This window comes from Larimichthys crocea, chromosome XVI, assembly GCF_000972845.2.
Source record: "Larimichthys crocea isolate SSNF chromosome XVI, L_crocea_2.0, whole genome shotgun sequence".
Taxonomy (NCBI): domain Eukaryota; kingdom Metazoa; phylum Chordata; class Actinopteri; family Sciaenidae; genus Larimichthys; species Larimichthys crocea.
Genome location: NC_040026.1, coordinates 2,477,520 through 2,493,829, shown reverse-complemented (window position 1 = coordinate 2,493,829; position 16,310 = coordinate 2,477,520). Strand labels below are relative to the sequence as shown.

At 40.7% G+C, this 16,310-nt stretch overlaps 1 protein-coding gene across 1 annotated transcript; it reads right to left on the bottom strand.

Annotated features, from left to right (window-relative positions):
* Positions 1-1,096: 1,096 nt before the first annotated feature.
* LOC104935518 (ras-related protein Rab-37) lies at positions 1,097-14,847 on the bottom strand. The gene is made up of 9 exons (XM_010751370.3): positions 14,609-14,847; positions 6,035-6,145; positions 4,713-4,754; positions 4,482-4,548; positions 4,333-4,385; positions 4,113-4,178; positions 3,475-3,531; positions 3,310-3,386; positions 1,097-1,637 (listed from the first exon to the last, which is right to left on the bottom strand). The coding sequence occupies exons 1-9, from the start codon at positions 14,762-14,764 to the stop codon at positions 1,532-1,534; spliced, it is 735 nt and encodes a 244-aa protein (XP_010749672.1). The 5' UTR covers positions 14,765-14,847; the 3' UTR covers positions 1,097-1,531.
* Between the last annotated feature and the right edge of the window lie 1,463 nt (positions 14,848-16,310).

Genomic DNA, 16,310 nt, shown 5'->3' with positions numbered 1-16,310 from the left:
TAGATAGCTGATGAAAAACTTATATTAGCTTACTGTCACAGTAATATGACCTGGGTGTCAGGTTTAGTGCAGATGATATTGAGGGGTTTGATGACAGAAGATGAAGATATACCTGAGCCTCCTGATTAGTTTTTGTGCCATTTATGGATCAATTCATTTTGATAGAAGAACTGGGACAAAGCTAGTTCAGACAAAGTAGGCTCTAAAGAAGGACAATGGTCAAGAGGCCATCAAGTCTGAGCAGTCGATGAGAAATTCTAGTAGTCAACAGTTGGATGACCTACAATTTTCTGATGCCAAACACCCCAGAAACTCTCTTTCTAGAGACTTAGTTACTTTAGACAGGATCACCCTGGCCTCCAGCTCCACCGTGAAGAATCTTGGAGTTGTTTTTGACCAGGATTTGTCCTTTAACATCCACAGGACTGCATTCTTCCACTTACGTAACATCGCCAAAATCAGACAAATCTCAAGCAGATGCAGAAAAACTAGTCCACGCATTTGTTACTTCAAGGCTGGACTATTGTAACTCTTTGTTATCAGGCTGCTCTAATAAGTCTCTTAGGACTTTGCAGTTAATTCAGAATGCTGCTGCACGTGTTTTGACAGGAACCAAGATCAGAGATCACATCTCTCCCATTTTGGCTTCCTTGCATTGGCAACCTGTTAAATCTAGAATAGAATTTAAAATTCTTCTCCTTACTTACAAAGCTCTTCATGGTCAGGCACCACATATCATATCTAAAAGAGCTCATAGTACCTTACTCCCTGTACAGATTGTAAAGCCCTCAGAGGCAAATGTACTTTGTGACTTTGGGCTATACAAATAAAATTTTATTTGATTTGATTTGATTTGACATGAAAGATTGTTTAAACATGAAATAGGGTCCGTCAAAATATGTAAATAATAAATTGTTATTGTCAAGAAAAAATTACACATTACAATTACATGTGTTTTTAATCTTTATAGAAGAGGTACGGTAGTATCTTTGAAAATATGGCCCTGCATATTAAGGGTTAAACAAATAAAATACAATATGTTAACAACTAAGTGAGCTTTGGAGCTGTTGGTAGGTGTACTTTTCTTTAACTTTGGCTACAACCAGACTAGCTATCACCCGCTACATCCCGTCTTTATGCTAAGCTAGGATAACCACATCCTGACTTCATCTCCGTACTTACATGAGAGTGGTATTGATCTTCTCATCTAACACTCACAAAGAACGATTATTTTCTCACAGTAATTTATATAATTGTTTTTTTTCTAAAAGTACTAAACAAATATTCAGCTTCTCATAAAGATGTGCATGTAAAGTGTTCTTGGCCAAAGAAAACTGTGGGTTTGTGAGACTGTAGCCTGGTTTGTCTACTTTTGGCTTTTAGTCTTGAATGAATGGCAGCGTTGTATTTTGGGAGCAGCAGTGAGTTAATAGGACTTCCTCCCACTCTGTAGCTCTCGATGTCTCTCTGACAGTCTGTTCACCCAGAGTGGTGGGAGGATAGAGGAGGAGGAGGACTCAGGAGATGAGATTTAGAAGTAGGTGCAGCAGCCTGACTTCTCCTTTTGTGCTTCAATGTATTCATGAATCTGGAACTTGGGTTCGTTGGGGTGCTGGACGGCCCGGTGCTTCAGTTCCCTGAAGAACACAACCAGACATCATGCAGTTCAAAAAATTGTACAGATGGACTTGTCGCTGTTATTTGGATGTCAAAGTGTGGGGCAATTTTAGTCAACCATCTGTGAAGCCTGCTGTGTAAGCTGCATCACCACGCCTGCTGAGCTGCTGACCAGAGGTTTCATTTAACACTGTTTGTGGTAAGAAAACACATGACGTGGCAAAACTATGAGAAGAAGAAGGAGTGGTTCAGTCAAACAGCAGTTTAAGAGGAGGCCAGTGACCGATTGTTTTACATTATTAGAGCTCATGCTAATAACTCAATGAATCATATGAGAAATCTATTATTTAAAAAAATAGAATTTCTGACAATATTCTTCATATGAACTATGTCAATAAACATTTGATGGAATCATCATGCTCATTGACACTGATTGTTTAAAGTAGCCGTCTGAAATATTTCCAGTTGTAAATTAATAATATTATTTGAATTTCTTCATCATTATTTTAGTATGTATCATATTAGATTGGTGCCAGATGGCAAACCCTATGCAGAAGTGCCAGTTCCTCAAACGACCACTAGAGGCTGGCTACACAATGAGTCAATCTCCAGAAATCCCCATATTGCCGTCGGTCCGCCGATGATCCACGTCTTTGCCGATTTCTAGATTACCCAGGAGGTGAAGGAAGCAGGACTACCAACATGGCGACGGCCAGCACCTCATATTCTGAGCTTTAAAACAGCTCCTCTGAAATCTATGGGTGACGTCATGCATACACTGTCCATTCTTTATACTGTCAGTCAGCGCCGGTCCTGGCCACATTTGCGCCCTGGGCGAACCCCCCCCCCCCCCCGGCGAACATTTTCTCGCGCGCCCTCACGGCCGTCCGTGCGCCCCTGGATGCGCCGTGCGCACCCATCACTCTGTCCGCTGCCCCCCTCTGCCTTGTCAACACCCCGCTCCCGGGGCGCCCGCTCCCCTAACTTAATGAGCGGTATCTAAAATTCGCGAGGTTTTTTTCTTTTTCGGGCGGTCGTGCGCCCCCCACGGAGACTGCGCCCTGGGCGGCCGCCCACATTGCCCATAGCTAGGACCGGCCCTGCTGTCAGTGATTGATGCATTAATGGGTTTCAATATATTGAGGGTATAATATATATAATATTTGTTTTCTAAAATTAGTTTTCTTTGTAAAATCTCATAAAATACTAATTAAAATACTTAATCAAGCCTTTCATTTGTACTTAATATTTGAAAAGGTAAGGTAAAATTTCAAATTTAGGGTTCACCACAAATTTGGGGTCAGTTTATGGATTATAATGTCCACTAAAACGTTCATGATATTTTAAGGGTTTATTCTTTTTTGATCAATGAGGTATATCTAAGATCTAAGATATGTTTCAATATTGTTATTTAATCAAATGGCTTGATAAATTGACTATAATAAAACTCATTATTGATGATGTCTTGATGAAGAGCAATGTGTTATTACATGAATTAACTTTAGCATTATTGCATCATCAGTAAGAATATGTATGCAGGTAATAACAGTTTTTACATCAATATTTCTTATTACATTCTAACCCCTTCAAAGTTGTTTTTTTTAATGGATGAAATCAGTCATTGATATCAGATATTCTCTGTAAAAAACAGCAGATGTCTGAAAGGAATCATAGCTGAATAAAGTTTCTCACTTTGCCACAGCAGTGAAGGCCAGCTCTACATTGACTCCTGTCTTGGCGCTGGTCTCCATGAAAGGAACTGAATACTCCTGAAGACATGAAGGGGAGGAAAACCACAGTGAGCAGCAGAGTAGACCACTCCAGCTCTGGATGTACAGCAGTGAATCAAATACTCACTCTGGCCAGCCTCTCTCCTTCATCTCTCCTGATCGCTCTGTCACTGCTCATGTCAGCCTGACAGAGACATGCAGGACAGTTTGGTTAGAATTGGACCTTTGTAAAGAAATACACTTAAACTGTTACCTGTTAACTTTGGCCTGAGCAAAGAGACTTTTTAGCATCATATAAAGTACTGTGAATACTTTTTCAGACTACAAATTTCTTACAGGATGACTGTGTACAAATCAACAGGGTTATAAGATACCCTGCAGAGTTTTCCTGTAAACAGTATTAAGTCATTATAATTATAATTCTGGCTCCAGAAGTGAGTCAGTCTCCATAAGTCCCCATGTTCAAATGTCCAACTTCACAGCAGAAATAAACATGTTTACAGCCTGGTACAAAAAACAGTTTTGGTCTCTATAACTAATTTCCCCATTCATGAAAACTGTACTGAGGGTAAATTCATATACTGTACAACTCACCTGTTTAAATCATATTAAGGCTTAAAGTTATGCATCAATCCTCTGAACCTCGTACAGTAAAATCAGGCATTGTGTATTTATTTTAAAGAAGAAGCCAGTCAGGTTTCATAGAGATCACATCTCTATTTTCTGAATACTTTTTGTTTCACTTCTCAAACTGCAGCGGCTCACCTTGTTGCCGAGCAACATGATGACTACATCACTCTGTGCATACTCATGGACCTCAGTTAACCATGCCTGAAACAAGAAGCACAGACAGATGGACACGTAAATACACAGACAGTCCAACAAAAGAAAGAGAGAGACTTTGACACTAGTTAAAGTCAACACTAGTTAAACCACAGTGGTGCTCTCTGTAGCTCTCCAGGAGGTAGACACATCCCAGACTCACCCTGATGTTATCAAAGGAGGTTTTGCTTGTGATGTCATACAAGAGGAGCAAAGCTTTGGAGACAGAATCAACAAAAAACATGAATGAACACACTGTTCTGTTGCTGTACTGTAATTTTTGTGGCTCAGAGTCAGACGTGTTTGGCTCACCGTGTGCGTCTCTGTAATACGCATGTGTCACACTTCTGAACCTCTCCTGTCCCGCTGTGTCCCAAATCTGAAAAAAGGAAACAGAATCTGTATATGGCGACTTGGCCTGGTTCCACTTGGCTGACTCTAATTTTCGGCAGTGCCCAAAAGGGAACCAGGCTGTGGCTCTAAAAGTAGCTTGTTATTGTGAAAGCACATCAAGTTTTCAGAGGAACTATTTTACTTACTGACCTGTAGTTTGACCTTAACTCCGTCAACAGTCACCACTTTATTCTGAGAGCAGCAGAAACACAGTGAGGTTAGAACAGGAACACAGATTAAATACTGATTTAAGGAACAACTTGACAAAATTACAGAAAAACAAGAAGACAAATACAGCTACATTTTCTTTTATTTGGATTTCTGCCTCCACTTTAATACACTGCAAAATGGCATCTAATGGATTTAACAGCATCTTTCGGAAGAAGCATTCAATTCGAATGGAGCTTGCTTGCTCAGAGAGATGCGTGATGATGTGTGTATGCTTGGGCCTGTGTTAGCGTCTTCCCTAAGTCACCACTTAAAAATATGACCTGTAGCTACCCCTCATTTCTGGATGCTCTTCCCGTTGTTGAGATCAGGTGATGTAGTATCAAAATGAGAAGGTCAGTATATGGAGAAGGTGGTTGGTGGTCTCACCCAAGAGACCGCTGTTTGTGGCTTATGTCAAACCAAAATCATTGTTGACTTATTCTAAGTTACATAAGTAAGGTAATTCACGATACATACTTAAGTTTACAACTTAAGCTTTGCCTAAAATTAGTTTTTGTGCCTAAACCCAACCAAAGTGCGACCATTTCATAATGTTGACCTTGCAAGTCTTGATGTTGCATATTTATTGATGTTAGCTTGGCTGTGAACCTATGGACAGGCATCGTAAATTACAGCTGGGAGTCACAACTGCAGCTGATGCATGGATGGCATTAAAGCATATGAAGTGCCACCAACCTCACACATGAGGGAAAAGGACCTACGCTACTGAGGTAAGATATCTGAGATACAGTAACCAGGGCTATGTGTGTTGTTTTGGACTGTGATGAACCAAACTGGAACTTTTCCATCCATCATTTTAAATCTAAAATAAAACCTGAACTGCCTACATCAAGAGAGGAGCTGACAGGGGCCAGAAAAGTTGCTGGAAAAGCTAATATTACCACTAGACTTGTAGGAAGACGTTCTGTTGCGTGGGAATTACCGAATCCAGTCAAACATGTTCCCCCTAGGCCAGAGAAATCACCCACAAAGGGCACACAAGAAGCAGGCTCTTTCATCTTGTTCGAGCCACTATGCTGCACAATGAAGCAGTTTATTTCCAGCTGCATTATACAGAATTTGTTGGCTTTTGACCATGATGTCCAGTATTTTGTGGGGTAACAGAGGAAACTGTTGCTGTTGACTTCTGTGGAATTTCAGTGTCGTCAGCATCACAAACAAAATTTCATTTACCTTCATTGTGCAGGGGTGGAGGAAGAATGAAAAAAAACATGGCTAGATATCACAGGAGACACCCATACCGTGAATCCAATGCCCACTGTAGCAGAGAAGGAGCCGGGGATGAACTTTCCCTGATCAAACTGCACCAACAGAGATGTCTTTCCCACTCCGCTGTCACCGACCAGGATCGTCTGCAAGGAAACAGTCAGTTTTAATAAAAACTGTGCTGGTATGAGCCCTCGCAATCATTTTATCATTTTGAGCTGTGAGTCAGCGTGTGCGTCACAGTGGACATTTCAGCTTCCAAGAGAGACAAACAATATTATGTTTTACAAGAGCTTGGCTGTGTACTGTTATTACTGTGTGACTCACAAGCTGGATGAGATAACCTTCAAGACAATGAAATGAATAACAGGCAGCATTTAGAAGTATCCAAGTTAGTCACCACGGCCATCAGTCAATACTTTATCTTCTATAGGCCCGTCTTTCATTTGTGAACCCACTTAGAGAAGTCACACCAGCATCCCCACGCACACAGTGTCCTCCAAATGTGACAGATCAATGTGACACAGCCAAGCTGTTCTCTGTCCTCTCAACAAAAAGGATTTTCAAGTGTGATGCTGAAAATGGAGCCTGTATCAGTCTTGACCAAACCGTTCAGCTTTGACCAAGTCGTGAATGTTCTTCAGAAATGGTATTAATAAAACATCTAGCAGTGAACCTCTCATGAATGTTCAATTCTATTGCCAGATAGGTTCTACATTGTTAGAGCAAAGCAGCTAGAATACAGATACACTGAGGGAAAGATGGATTATCATTGAATGATTATGACAAACTATGGTTCTGGTATAGTTAGAGTTAGACAACTAAAAGGAGGTTCATTCATTCAAGTTATGGTTAGATTGTTGAGAACTTACTCAACTAAAAGTCTTTGTTAATTTTAGGGTACAGTAAAGCTCGAAGTATACTTCTGCAGAGAGACATGTGAACAGTGCTATGGTTATAGTTAACCCTAACCCTGACATTTGTTCCATGTCTTCAGAGGTTAGTTTTTACCATCATCAAGATGAACTGGTTATTGTTAGTTTTTCGGATATTTAATAGTAAGCATGTTGTGCACCATCATTAAATCTGTGTAAACTAAGAATAAATGTGTTCTAAGTTTGTCAGACCAAAGAAGAAAGTGTTATTAACCACCCAGCCAAATTTGAATTGAATTGAATTGAATTGAATTTCTCAGCTCCAGGACTGGGGGGGCGCATGTCCTCTGAATGTGCTGCAGCCACGCCCACTCATGGTACTGTAGCAGTCCAACAGTAATTTTGGAACGACTTAAACATGTCAGATGAGTTCAGAAAATGACATGACTAACTTTGAAACGAGCAAAATGAATTCATCTCTATCTCTCTGCTAGAGGTGCAGAGGTATGCTCAGGGTGGCCTCAGCGTGTCATCAAGCCACCCTTGTAGGACTGCCCACAAAATCCTGGACTGAAAACTGTTTGAACCTCTAACTCTACATTTCAGTAATATATTGTTCAAAGTCTTTTCACAAGTTTTCAGCAACTTTTTTCCAACATATTTAATGTATTTTGAAATAAATCTTTTTACACAGGCTTTAACATTTAAATGTGGTCTTTAAAGGACACCTGGTTCTAAATGTCCATAGACTCGTTCTTTTGGGGGGGACAAATCAAGGAAATCAAAAGTGAAGTCAGGGTAATGTAATCATCGACTAAACCAGGCAGCAGTTCAACTACAACTCAGTTTTGTCTTCATGCTTTATGAATGATGAAGGCCGAAAGAGGAAGGAGGGGGAGGAAGGAAGGAGAGAGGATTAGAGCTGAGAAGCTGGAACAGCTTTTCTCAACAGTTACAGGTTTTAGCCTCTCTTTGATCTCAGTCATTCAGAAGGAATTTAAAAACTCTCTGAAACGTGTCACATCTCAGTTGAGGATAAATATGATTCCTGCAACAACAATCCTCTGAATTTTCCTATCAGCTGCGCTCAGACATCAGCAGTACCTTCAGTTAGTTATTCTCTCTGCTGAGAGGAGAGGCAGTGCAGCAACTGAAAGAAAGAAATATGTTTGGTAGAAGAAGAGGTGAAGCCTGTCTGAAAACATGAGACTCAGGGGGTCTTAGTCTGTTTAATTAATACCATACCCAAAAACATTCCATTGTGTTTAGTGCTAATTCATTTAATGTTACTTTTAGCATGTGAACACACTAAGATAAAGGGACACTTGTCTTATTGGTGGGAGTAAGTTTTAGCATAGTGGATCTTAAATGTTTAGTGCTAATGAGCAACTTTTAACATGCTAACACAAGATAAACACCTATCGAGCTTTCCATCGCTGCACAGCAGATGCAGCTTACACACAGTGGCAGATTTGCCGTCATCGTTCTTTGTCATTTATGAAACAATGCGAGCTGATTTTTTATTTTTAGTCATCATTTCTTTGTTTTAGTGTCAAATTTGATTGAGCTGTAGCTCCGTGAGTATCTCAAGCTGATTTTTAAATGTTCCCAGTTGACTCAAAAACATGACTTAAAAAATGGCTTAAAAAACAAAACCTTGTAGAAGGGGTAATGGCTGTAGTAATGGCTGCGAGGCTACATTTTCTAGGCAAAGGTGGAAACAAAAAAGCATTATTGTTACATTGTTCTTGCTTTTTGCCTTTCACATTCTGTAACCAGATGTTTGGTTTGTCCCAGTTACAAGCCTGTTTGTCCCAATAAATATCTGTAAATTCAACACTGATAAGTCTGTATGTGTCAATCAGCGAGTAGTTCTTAAGGCCTATGAGTCATGAGCTATGATGCTTGCAGCTCTGTCCGTCAGATCCTGTCAGTATTCTAATGGTTAGCAGTTATGCTGATGAGTGAGTCAGTCTTTTCTAAAGAGCTCCAGGAGACTTTCTCCTTCTTTTGTACTTGGCAATAAAAATACTGCTTTCATGGCATCCATGGTGTTGAAAGGCGCACTCAGTAAGTTTGCACTTACTTGCTCAGTAAGTGTTGGGAATTGTCCCCCATCCTGATGAAAACGCTTATGATGTGTGTATAACGGCATACATACACCTGTGGTACACCTTAAGGTTCCGGTTTGGGAAAATATGGTCACCCTATTTTAGGATGAGGACTAACTGACGTGTTTGATAAAACTGTTGCTAAACTGTGTTAAAGTTGGGTTATTGCTGGTCAAGTTTCCGAAGCGCTGGATGCCACCATGTTGGATGTACTGTTCCTTCCCCAACGGTGGGCCGAATGACACCTGGGTGCTCAAATAAGCTGTAAGAGCACTTATCTGTTGGACATGCTACTGATTCTGTGCAATTTTAAACCAGAATATCATTCGAACAGGACCAGAGTCCAAAACTGTTTTTTGTACCAGGCTGTAAACATGTTTATTTCCGCTGTGAAGTTGGACATTTTAATGCAGCTTGTCTCAAGTGGCCAATAGAGGAGTTATGGTTTTTAGCACTTTCACATTGGCTTCATTTCCCAGAAACGGAAGTTAAAACAGATAAACATGCTATTTAATCCATTTTGTTTTTCAGGCCAAGGATGCCGCAGAATATATATTGTATTATATATAAAATTATGCTTCATTTTAAACTGGACCTACAATAATGTGTAGACTGTAGGATTCATAGGTAGCACATCGTCAATGTGTGTAAATTATTGACTTGGCAGCCCATTCTGCTGGAACTCAAAAGACCCCCTAGAGATTGCGGACCCCCTATTGAAGACCTAGACCTTACATTATTGTCTTTGTCTTTTGGTTTTGGAAAAGCAAAACACACACACATGCCAGGAGTGATTCCTTATGTATGTGACTTCCATATGCACTCAGTGAACTCAGTCAGTTGTCAGGCTCATTCAAAACAATGAACCCCATTAAAAAAATTATCAGTAAGGTAAACACAGAGAGGCTTTGACTAATAAAATGTAGAGCTTAATACAAACCAACGGCGATGTTCTTATTTCATCTAATCCTCCTGTGACTTCATGGCATCTGTTTCCTGTTTACTGAACATCACTGACAGCATAGAACATAATGCCTGTGTGTTTGTGTGTGTGTGTGTGTGTGTGTGTGTGTGTGTGTGCAGCCCAGTGAAACAGTTGTAGAATTACACATGCACATGTACACGTGATGACATGCTAAGGATAAGGGCTGTATGTGTGGTTGCGGTGGGAGAGGTTTAAGACGCTGTTTCTATGGTAACAGAGGTTAGCTGGGAAGTGAGCCTGTCTCACTGGAGACTTGAGGTAATTAGGTGAAAGTACCACAGGTGTTCGGGAATTAGACATGAATGCTGTGGATGCTGTATACAGTATACTGTGCATACTGTAAGTTGATGGATGGATGATGAAGAAAGAAAGAGTTTGCTTTGAGTCATCTCCAGGGTTCAGTTTGTTAAGTGCCTATGAATTTCCCTTCTTCATGACTGAACATGTTGCTCCAAGGAGCTTCTGTAAGAGCTCCATGGAGGTCATCATGCTGTACTAATGAACATATTTAGGTTAGAGTTCCTTTACTGTATGATAACTTTTAATAATCTGCTTTAAATTAATAACACTAAATTGATCCTCTGTAAGTACAATATTATCTACAGAAGTGTTTCTCAGGCTTGTTTCACCACGTTCCACCTCAGAATATATTCAGCTCTCCAAGTACCACCAGCATAACAGACGTTAAAACACAGTAGACCGACCCTGTTCAGTTACAGACAGGTCATACAGGAGGCAGGTCCTCCATCCTGAGTGGAACCAGCTCAAGAACCAGAACTACTTGGGTGGAAAAGGTTATTCCTGGTCTACAATTCTCTTCCCTTTCGAACCATTAATTTGACCTCCACTAACTATCTCCCGGTCATATTTAAGCTTGTAACTAATCATGGATGTATGCGCTACATGCGTGAACGTGATGGGACTATAGAGCAGGATGATATTGATCTTATAGTATCTTATAGTATTTTTATTCAGATACTTAATAATATTGACAATATTGAATGTACTTGGTATTACAAGTACAATGATAGTTGTACAACAATTTGAGAACCAGTGATCTACAGTATGTGTCCAAAGCCTCCAAACATGATGTGACTTCAACATCTAATACATTGCATCCAATGCTGGTTAGCAGTTTTCTATTCTATTATTCTATTATTATATTCTTCCATTATTAGTATTTTCTTGTGCGTCATTATGTTTCTTTATGCACTAATATTTTTTGAGTCAGATTTATTATAAAAAATCAGTGCCTTGCTTCATAAGGAAATGATTGTGACCTTTATTTAAAGGAGACTCCACAACAAGCTGAACATTACAGACACATTTAAGTTGCTTATTTACACGTTCATCAGGTATATTACAACATCATCGTTCATTTGGAGTCGTGTATCTGGTCACCTGATAAATGGAAGTCCAATATTCACTCTCCCTTTAGCTCTGTTTTGGTCTCCATCAACTCCTGAGAAATCTATCTGTCCCTTCAGCTGCTAAATGCTCCACTGTGTTCACCAGCCACTTGCTGACTGTGTCTGTCTGCTGTTTGGTGCTGAGCAGGTATAGACTCTCTTCCTGCTGAAAACATCTGCCAGAGGCTGTGAAACCAAAACAACAAGCTGAAAGACACTCACAATCTCTGCAGAGTTCAAGGAAACCGGAGCAGTGTTTGGTGATAATTCTCTGTGTTGTTATCACTATGAGAGAGCTTTTCCACTTTATACGTGATCATGCAACCCATTGTTCACATAACAGTATTGATTAGTGCAGCTTGAATCTCTAATAGGAATCAATAGGATCGGGGCATATTGCCACTTACACACTAGGGAAATGTTGAGTATTGACTATAGCACCAGCCTATTATTAAAGACCTGTAAAACATATCTTGATATTATAATAACCAAAGCTCTAGAAGATGCTTAATCACAAAATCAACACTGATTTTAATAAGCACGCCCGGTCACTGCTGCTAAGACGTATGTCAGGACAGAGCTCATACCAAGGAATCCTTTCAGCTGCACGTCTAACCACTCAAAGAAACCTCTTTTTGTTGTGTAATCATGATCCCTCAGGGGGAAAACAGGTGAGATGGAGTGAAAGAGAAGCTACAACCCCCCAGAGAAAGGAGACAATATAAAGGGCAGAGCTCCATTGGAGAGACAGACGACAAACAGAGAAACAGGCAGAACAGACAGATCAACTTGCTTACCTGAAGAACTGATTTTTTGAAAGAGCAGCTTGTTTTGCTATAATTCTAATCCTCCCACTGCCCTCCTCACACATGCACTCACACAGACACACACTGCTTTAAAGGCAGCTGGTCATAGTGCATAATGGCTACATTAGGCAAACCCGCCACATGTCTCAATGGAGCATTAGCCTTTGGGGAAAACTCACGAAACTCACGATAATGACATAAAGTCACTTAGCAGCAGTCCTGATGAACAAAGTCATTCTTTAAATTAACGAATACTGTGATCACATCTTCTTGTAAATGTCAAACATCATGTGACAAATGTCTTAAACAGGATGTAATTAACGAAATGTTGTGTTCACTTTCGGGAGAGGAATTAAAATAAAAACCAATCACAGTGACCGATATTTCAAAAGGAAGTAGGGCGCTGTAAACCAAAGGCCTGATTAATCAGACAGGAAACGAGCTTTGACTGACGCTGACCTGGAAGCAGTCTCTGGAATACAGCTTCATTATATGACATGACATTTCATTGAAGCCCAGAGGGAGTATCTCTTTGCTCTGTGCTCCATCCACAGGGAGGTCGAAAGCCAATGCTCCTGAACTGGAGGGAGAACAAATGCTACAATCAGTCCACGGTCATGTTAATGCAGTTGAAGAACAAGACGTCAAAGCTCAAAGGTCCACTTTTCTCATCTTTCAAGCTGTCTCACAGTCTTCATTCAACTGATGAGATTTGCTCATATGGTGTTGTCATGTGACCTAAGTCAGCTGTATATGTATGAGGTGGTTTTTGGTCCTGAATACAGGGTGGCAATTAATGATTTCTTTCATTATAGATCAGTTTTTTGATTAATTGATTAGCTGTTCAGTCCATAAAAAGTCAAGCTGACATCTTAAAACATCCCGTTTTGTCCACAACCCAAAGATGTCCAGTTTACTGTCACACTTACTGAGGACAAAATAAACCAGAAAATATTCAAATTTTAAAGGTGAATCAGAAATGATCAGAAATTAGCAAAAAAAAATTCTAAAAACTCAAAACGATTTATTGATTATGAGGACAGTTGGCAACGAATTGATTAATTGGATACATGTAGCAGTTCTAATTGGATGTGAGCCAAAGGGAGTCTCACTGAGATGCTCTGGATGGTCAGTGGTGTCCAACCTGGTCTTATTTTGTAACCCTTGTCCTGGAGTGCCCTTCTGACTTTGCTACACCTCCATCTCTATCCTCAGAGATGGTTGTTGAACAGCCTTTGAAAAAGCTTAAACTTCGACTGAACAGAGGTTTTTATCATTGGCCTCAGCCTGTGCTCCGTCCCTTTGTTCCAAATATGAAAATATGAAGAACCTTGGTGTTTGACACTCACAAAGAGTCCAATCATATTTTTTCCAACTAATCTGAAACATGTTGTCTTTTAGCAAATACTGCAGAAATGATTCACACTTTTACATCTTGTGGTGGAGCTGTGCAGAACTCTGCAGTCCAGCTCCTGACTACACACTGCTCACATCACCCCAGCTTTAGCCTCATTGCAACAGTATAGAGTCCACTTTACAGGTCTCTACATGGCCGGTGAACTTAACGGTCTCAAAAGACCTCTTGGATCTGCTGGACCAGTTTTTTTTTTAATTTTTTTAGATGTTCCAATGTCAAGTTATGGTTAATGGGTGGTGGATCTTTTGCTGTAGTCACATCTGTCGACACTGTGTTGGCTTTAAATCCTGTCTTCAGCCATGTGTGGAGGTTTTGTTCTATAGAAATACAATTATTATTAATAATAATATAAAGAATAAAGATTGTTTTCACTTTGGAGAGCATTACTGACTTTTAGAGAAACCGATTGTTGTAGATTACTCATGTCCTCAGGATCTCACAGCTGCCTCCTCTCTAATGTGGACCATTATTCCTCCATCTAATTGCTCATTTAAAAACGGAAGTGGTTATTATGTTAAGCAATTAACATGAATATAATCTCACCCCGGTCCACAGAGACTACATTAAAAATTCAAACATGAGCAGCCTGTAGTGATGATAACAGACACACTCAGTCCACTCAGTGGGTGGAGGGTGGAGGATGGGTTCAGCGTCTTGCTCAAGAGCCTTTGGGCAGAAACTCTGACCTCCCCTCTGAGGCAGGAAGAAAAAAAAGCTGACTGTTGGTTTCAGGAGGGATGAAGAGGTTTATTTTGGGCAGATTAGACAACAAGCCTTGGACCCGGACCAAGTGAGACTGCATCCAAGAATCAGCACCATGGAGAGCGCAGAACCTGCACCCGCAGCACGAGGACCCGGGTACATCAGGGTCATAAATGTCACACCACACGCGTGTAAAGTCATTTTCTAGTTATATAGCTGGTCAGAAATCAGTTTTGTGGAGTTTAAAGTCTAAAACGACCCCCCGGGTCCCTGATCTAAGATCTGTTAAACCTCGTCACCTTACCTTGTGCACTAGTTCCTCATCGTATGTCGGAGGTGGTGGAGTCTTTGCCTGGCTGTCCGTGGTCTCTCTGGATTCGTAGCCGCTGTCCGGCTGGATCTCCGGGTAAGCCGTGGTGTACTGCGCAGAGATCGGCTCCATGGACTCCATCCGCTCCATCCCGTCGTCGTCCTCCCTGCGCGCTTTGACAGCAGAGGAGGCTGAAGAGGAGACTAAAAGAGATGAAGCACGTAGCTCCCCCCCTCCCCCCCCCCCCCCCCCCCCCCCCCTCTCTCTCTCTCGCTCTCCTCCCCCTCCTCCTCTTCCTCTCCAAGCTCCTCCTCTGGACTGAATCACATCTTCTGCCTACATCAGTGAACATTTAAAAGGCATGTCGTGATCATGTAGCCACATCACGCCTCTGCACAGAACAAAGGGAGGGGTGGAGGATGTGAGGAAGAGGAGGGGGTGAGGATGTTGTGATGAGGCTGCATTCAGGCGCTGACCTGTGGCTCTGTGCATCAGGGTCAAGTCATGTCAGAAGTCTTCATATTTCTGACTATTAATGTGGCTCCACATGTAAACACAGAGTGTGTTCAAGCTGTGAGGTCACATCACACCGGTCTGATTTTGTTTTCCTGGACTTCACATATCAGAAGTTGAGGTTTTAAAAACAAGTTTCAGGTCATGTCATGTCAAACTGAGTTCAGTTTTACTCTTATTTTTGTCAAATCATAAAACAAGTTATCCTAGGACACTGTTCATGTAGAACACATAATAACTTCATATTATTATTGTTATATTGAACGCTTTAAAACAGAGTTTACAGGGTGCTTTGCAATAAAAGCTGAAAAAAAGAAATAATGAATAAAATAAAATAAAAAGTTAAAAAAAATGAAAGACCTACATGTTCTGCTAGCTGACATTTCAGGAGAAAGTATTGACTTTTAATCCAGACAGCTCTTTACTGTGTTCATTTTGTCTTTGTTTAGCACCATTTTAGTGTTTATACTCCATCATTGCCACACACTCGAGCCATCATGACAGGGTGACTGCATACAATAGAATACAAAAGACAACTAGAAAACTGCTTTTCCTGCAGAAAATGCAATGTGAATGCCTTCCGCTCTATCAGGCGTTTGCCTGATAGAAGTAGTAAAAGTAAAAGGTAAAAGGTTGTGCCATTCATTTCTAATGTAAAATCTGAATGTGATAAAAAGTATGAATGGTATGAATATGTAAAATAATAGCCATCATGTTCTACATGAGCTGAGTGTTGTGATATTTGAATGGTTTCTGTAGGACAAAGTATGGAGGAGTAATTAGGTGCCAAAAAACAAAAAAGAAAAGAAGAATAAAGATTTGAAGAATGATAGTGTGGAGGCAGACATGGTCAACACTTCTAAGAGTAGACTCAAGACTTTCCTTGGCTCAGGTCATTGTTTAGTTATTATGCCTTAGGACTATGCTGCCATAGGACTAGACTGCCAGAGGAGTCTCCCTCTCCCTCTCTTTCAGGGTTGTGCCTAGTCAGGCAAGGTATTGGTTGAAGATGCAGTCACATCTCCCTTACTAACCCCCCCTCTCTCTACATCTGTAAACATACATGTCTCATTAATGCATGTTACTAACTAAACTTCTTCCCCGGAGTTTCTGTTTCTGTGTTCTCTCGTCCAGCAGGTTCTGATGGATTGTGGCTGCTGCTGTCGACGTCCACTACATATAT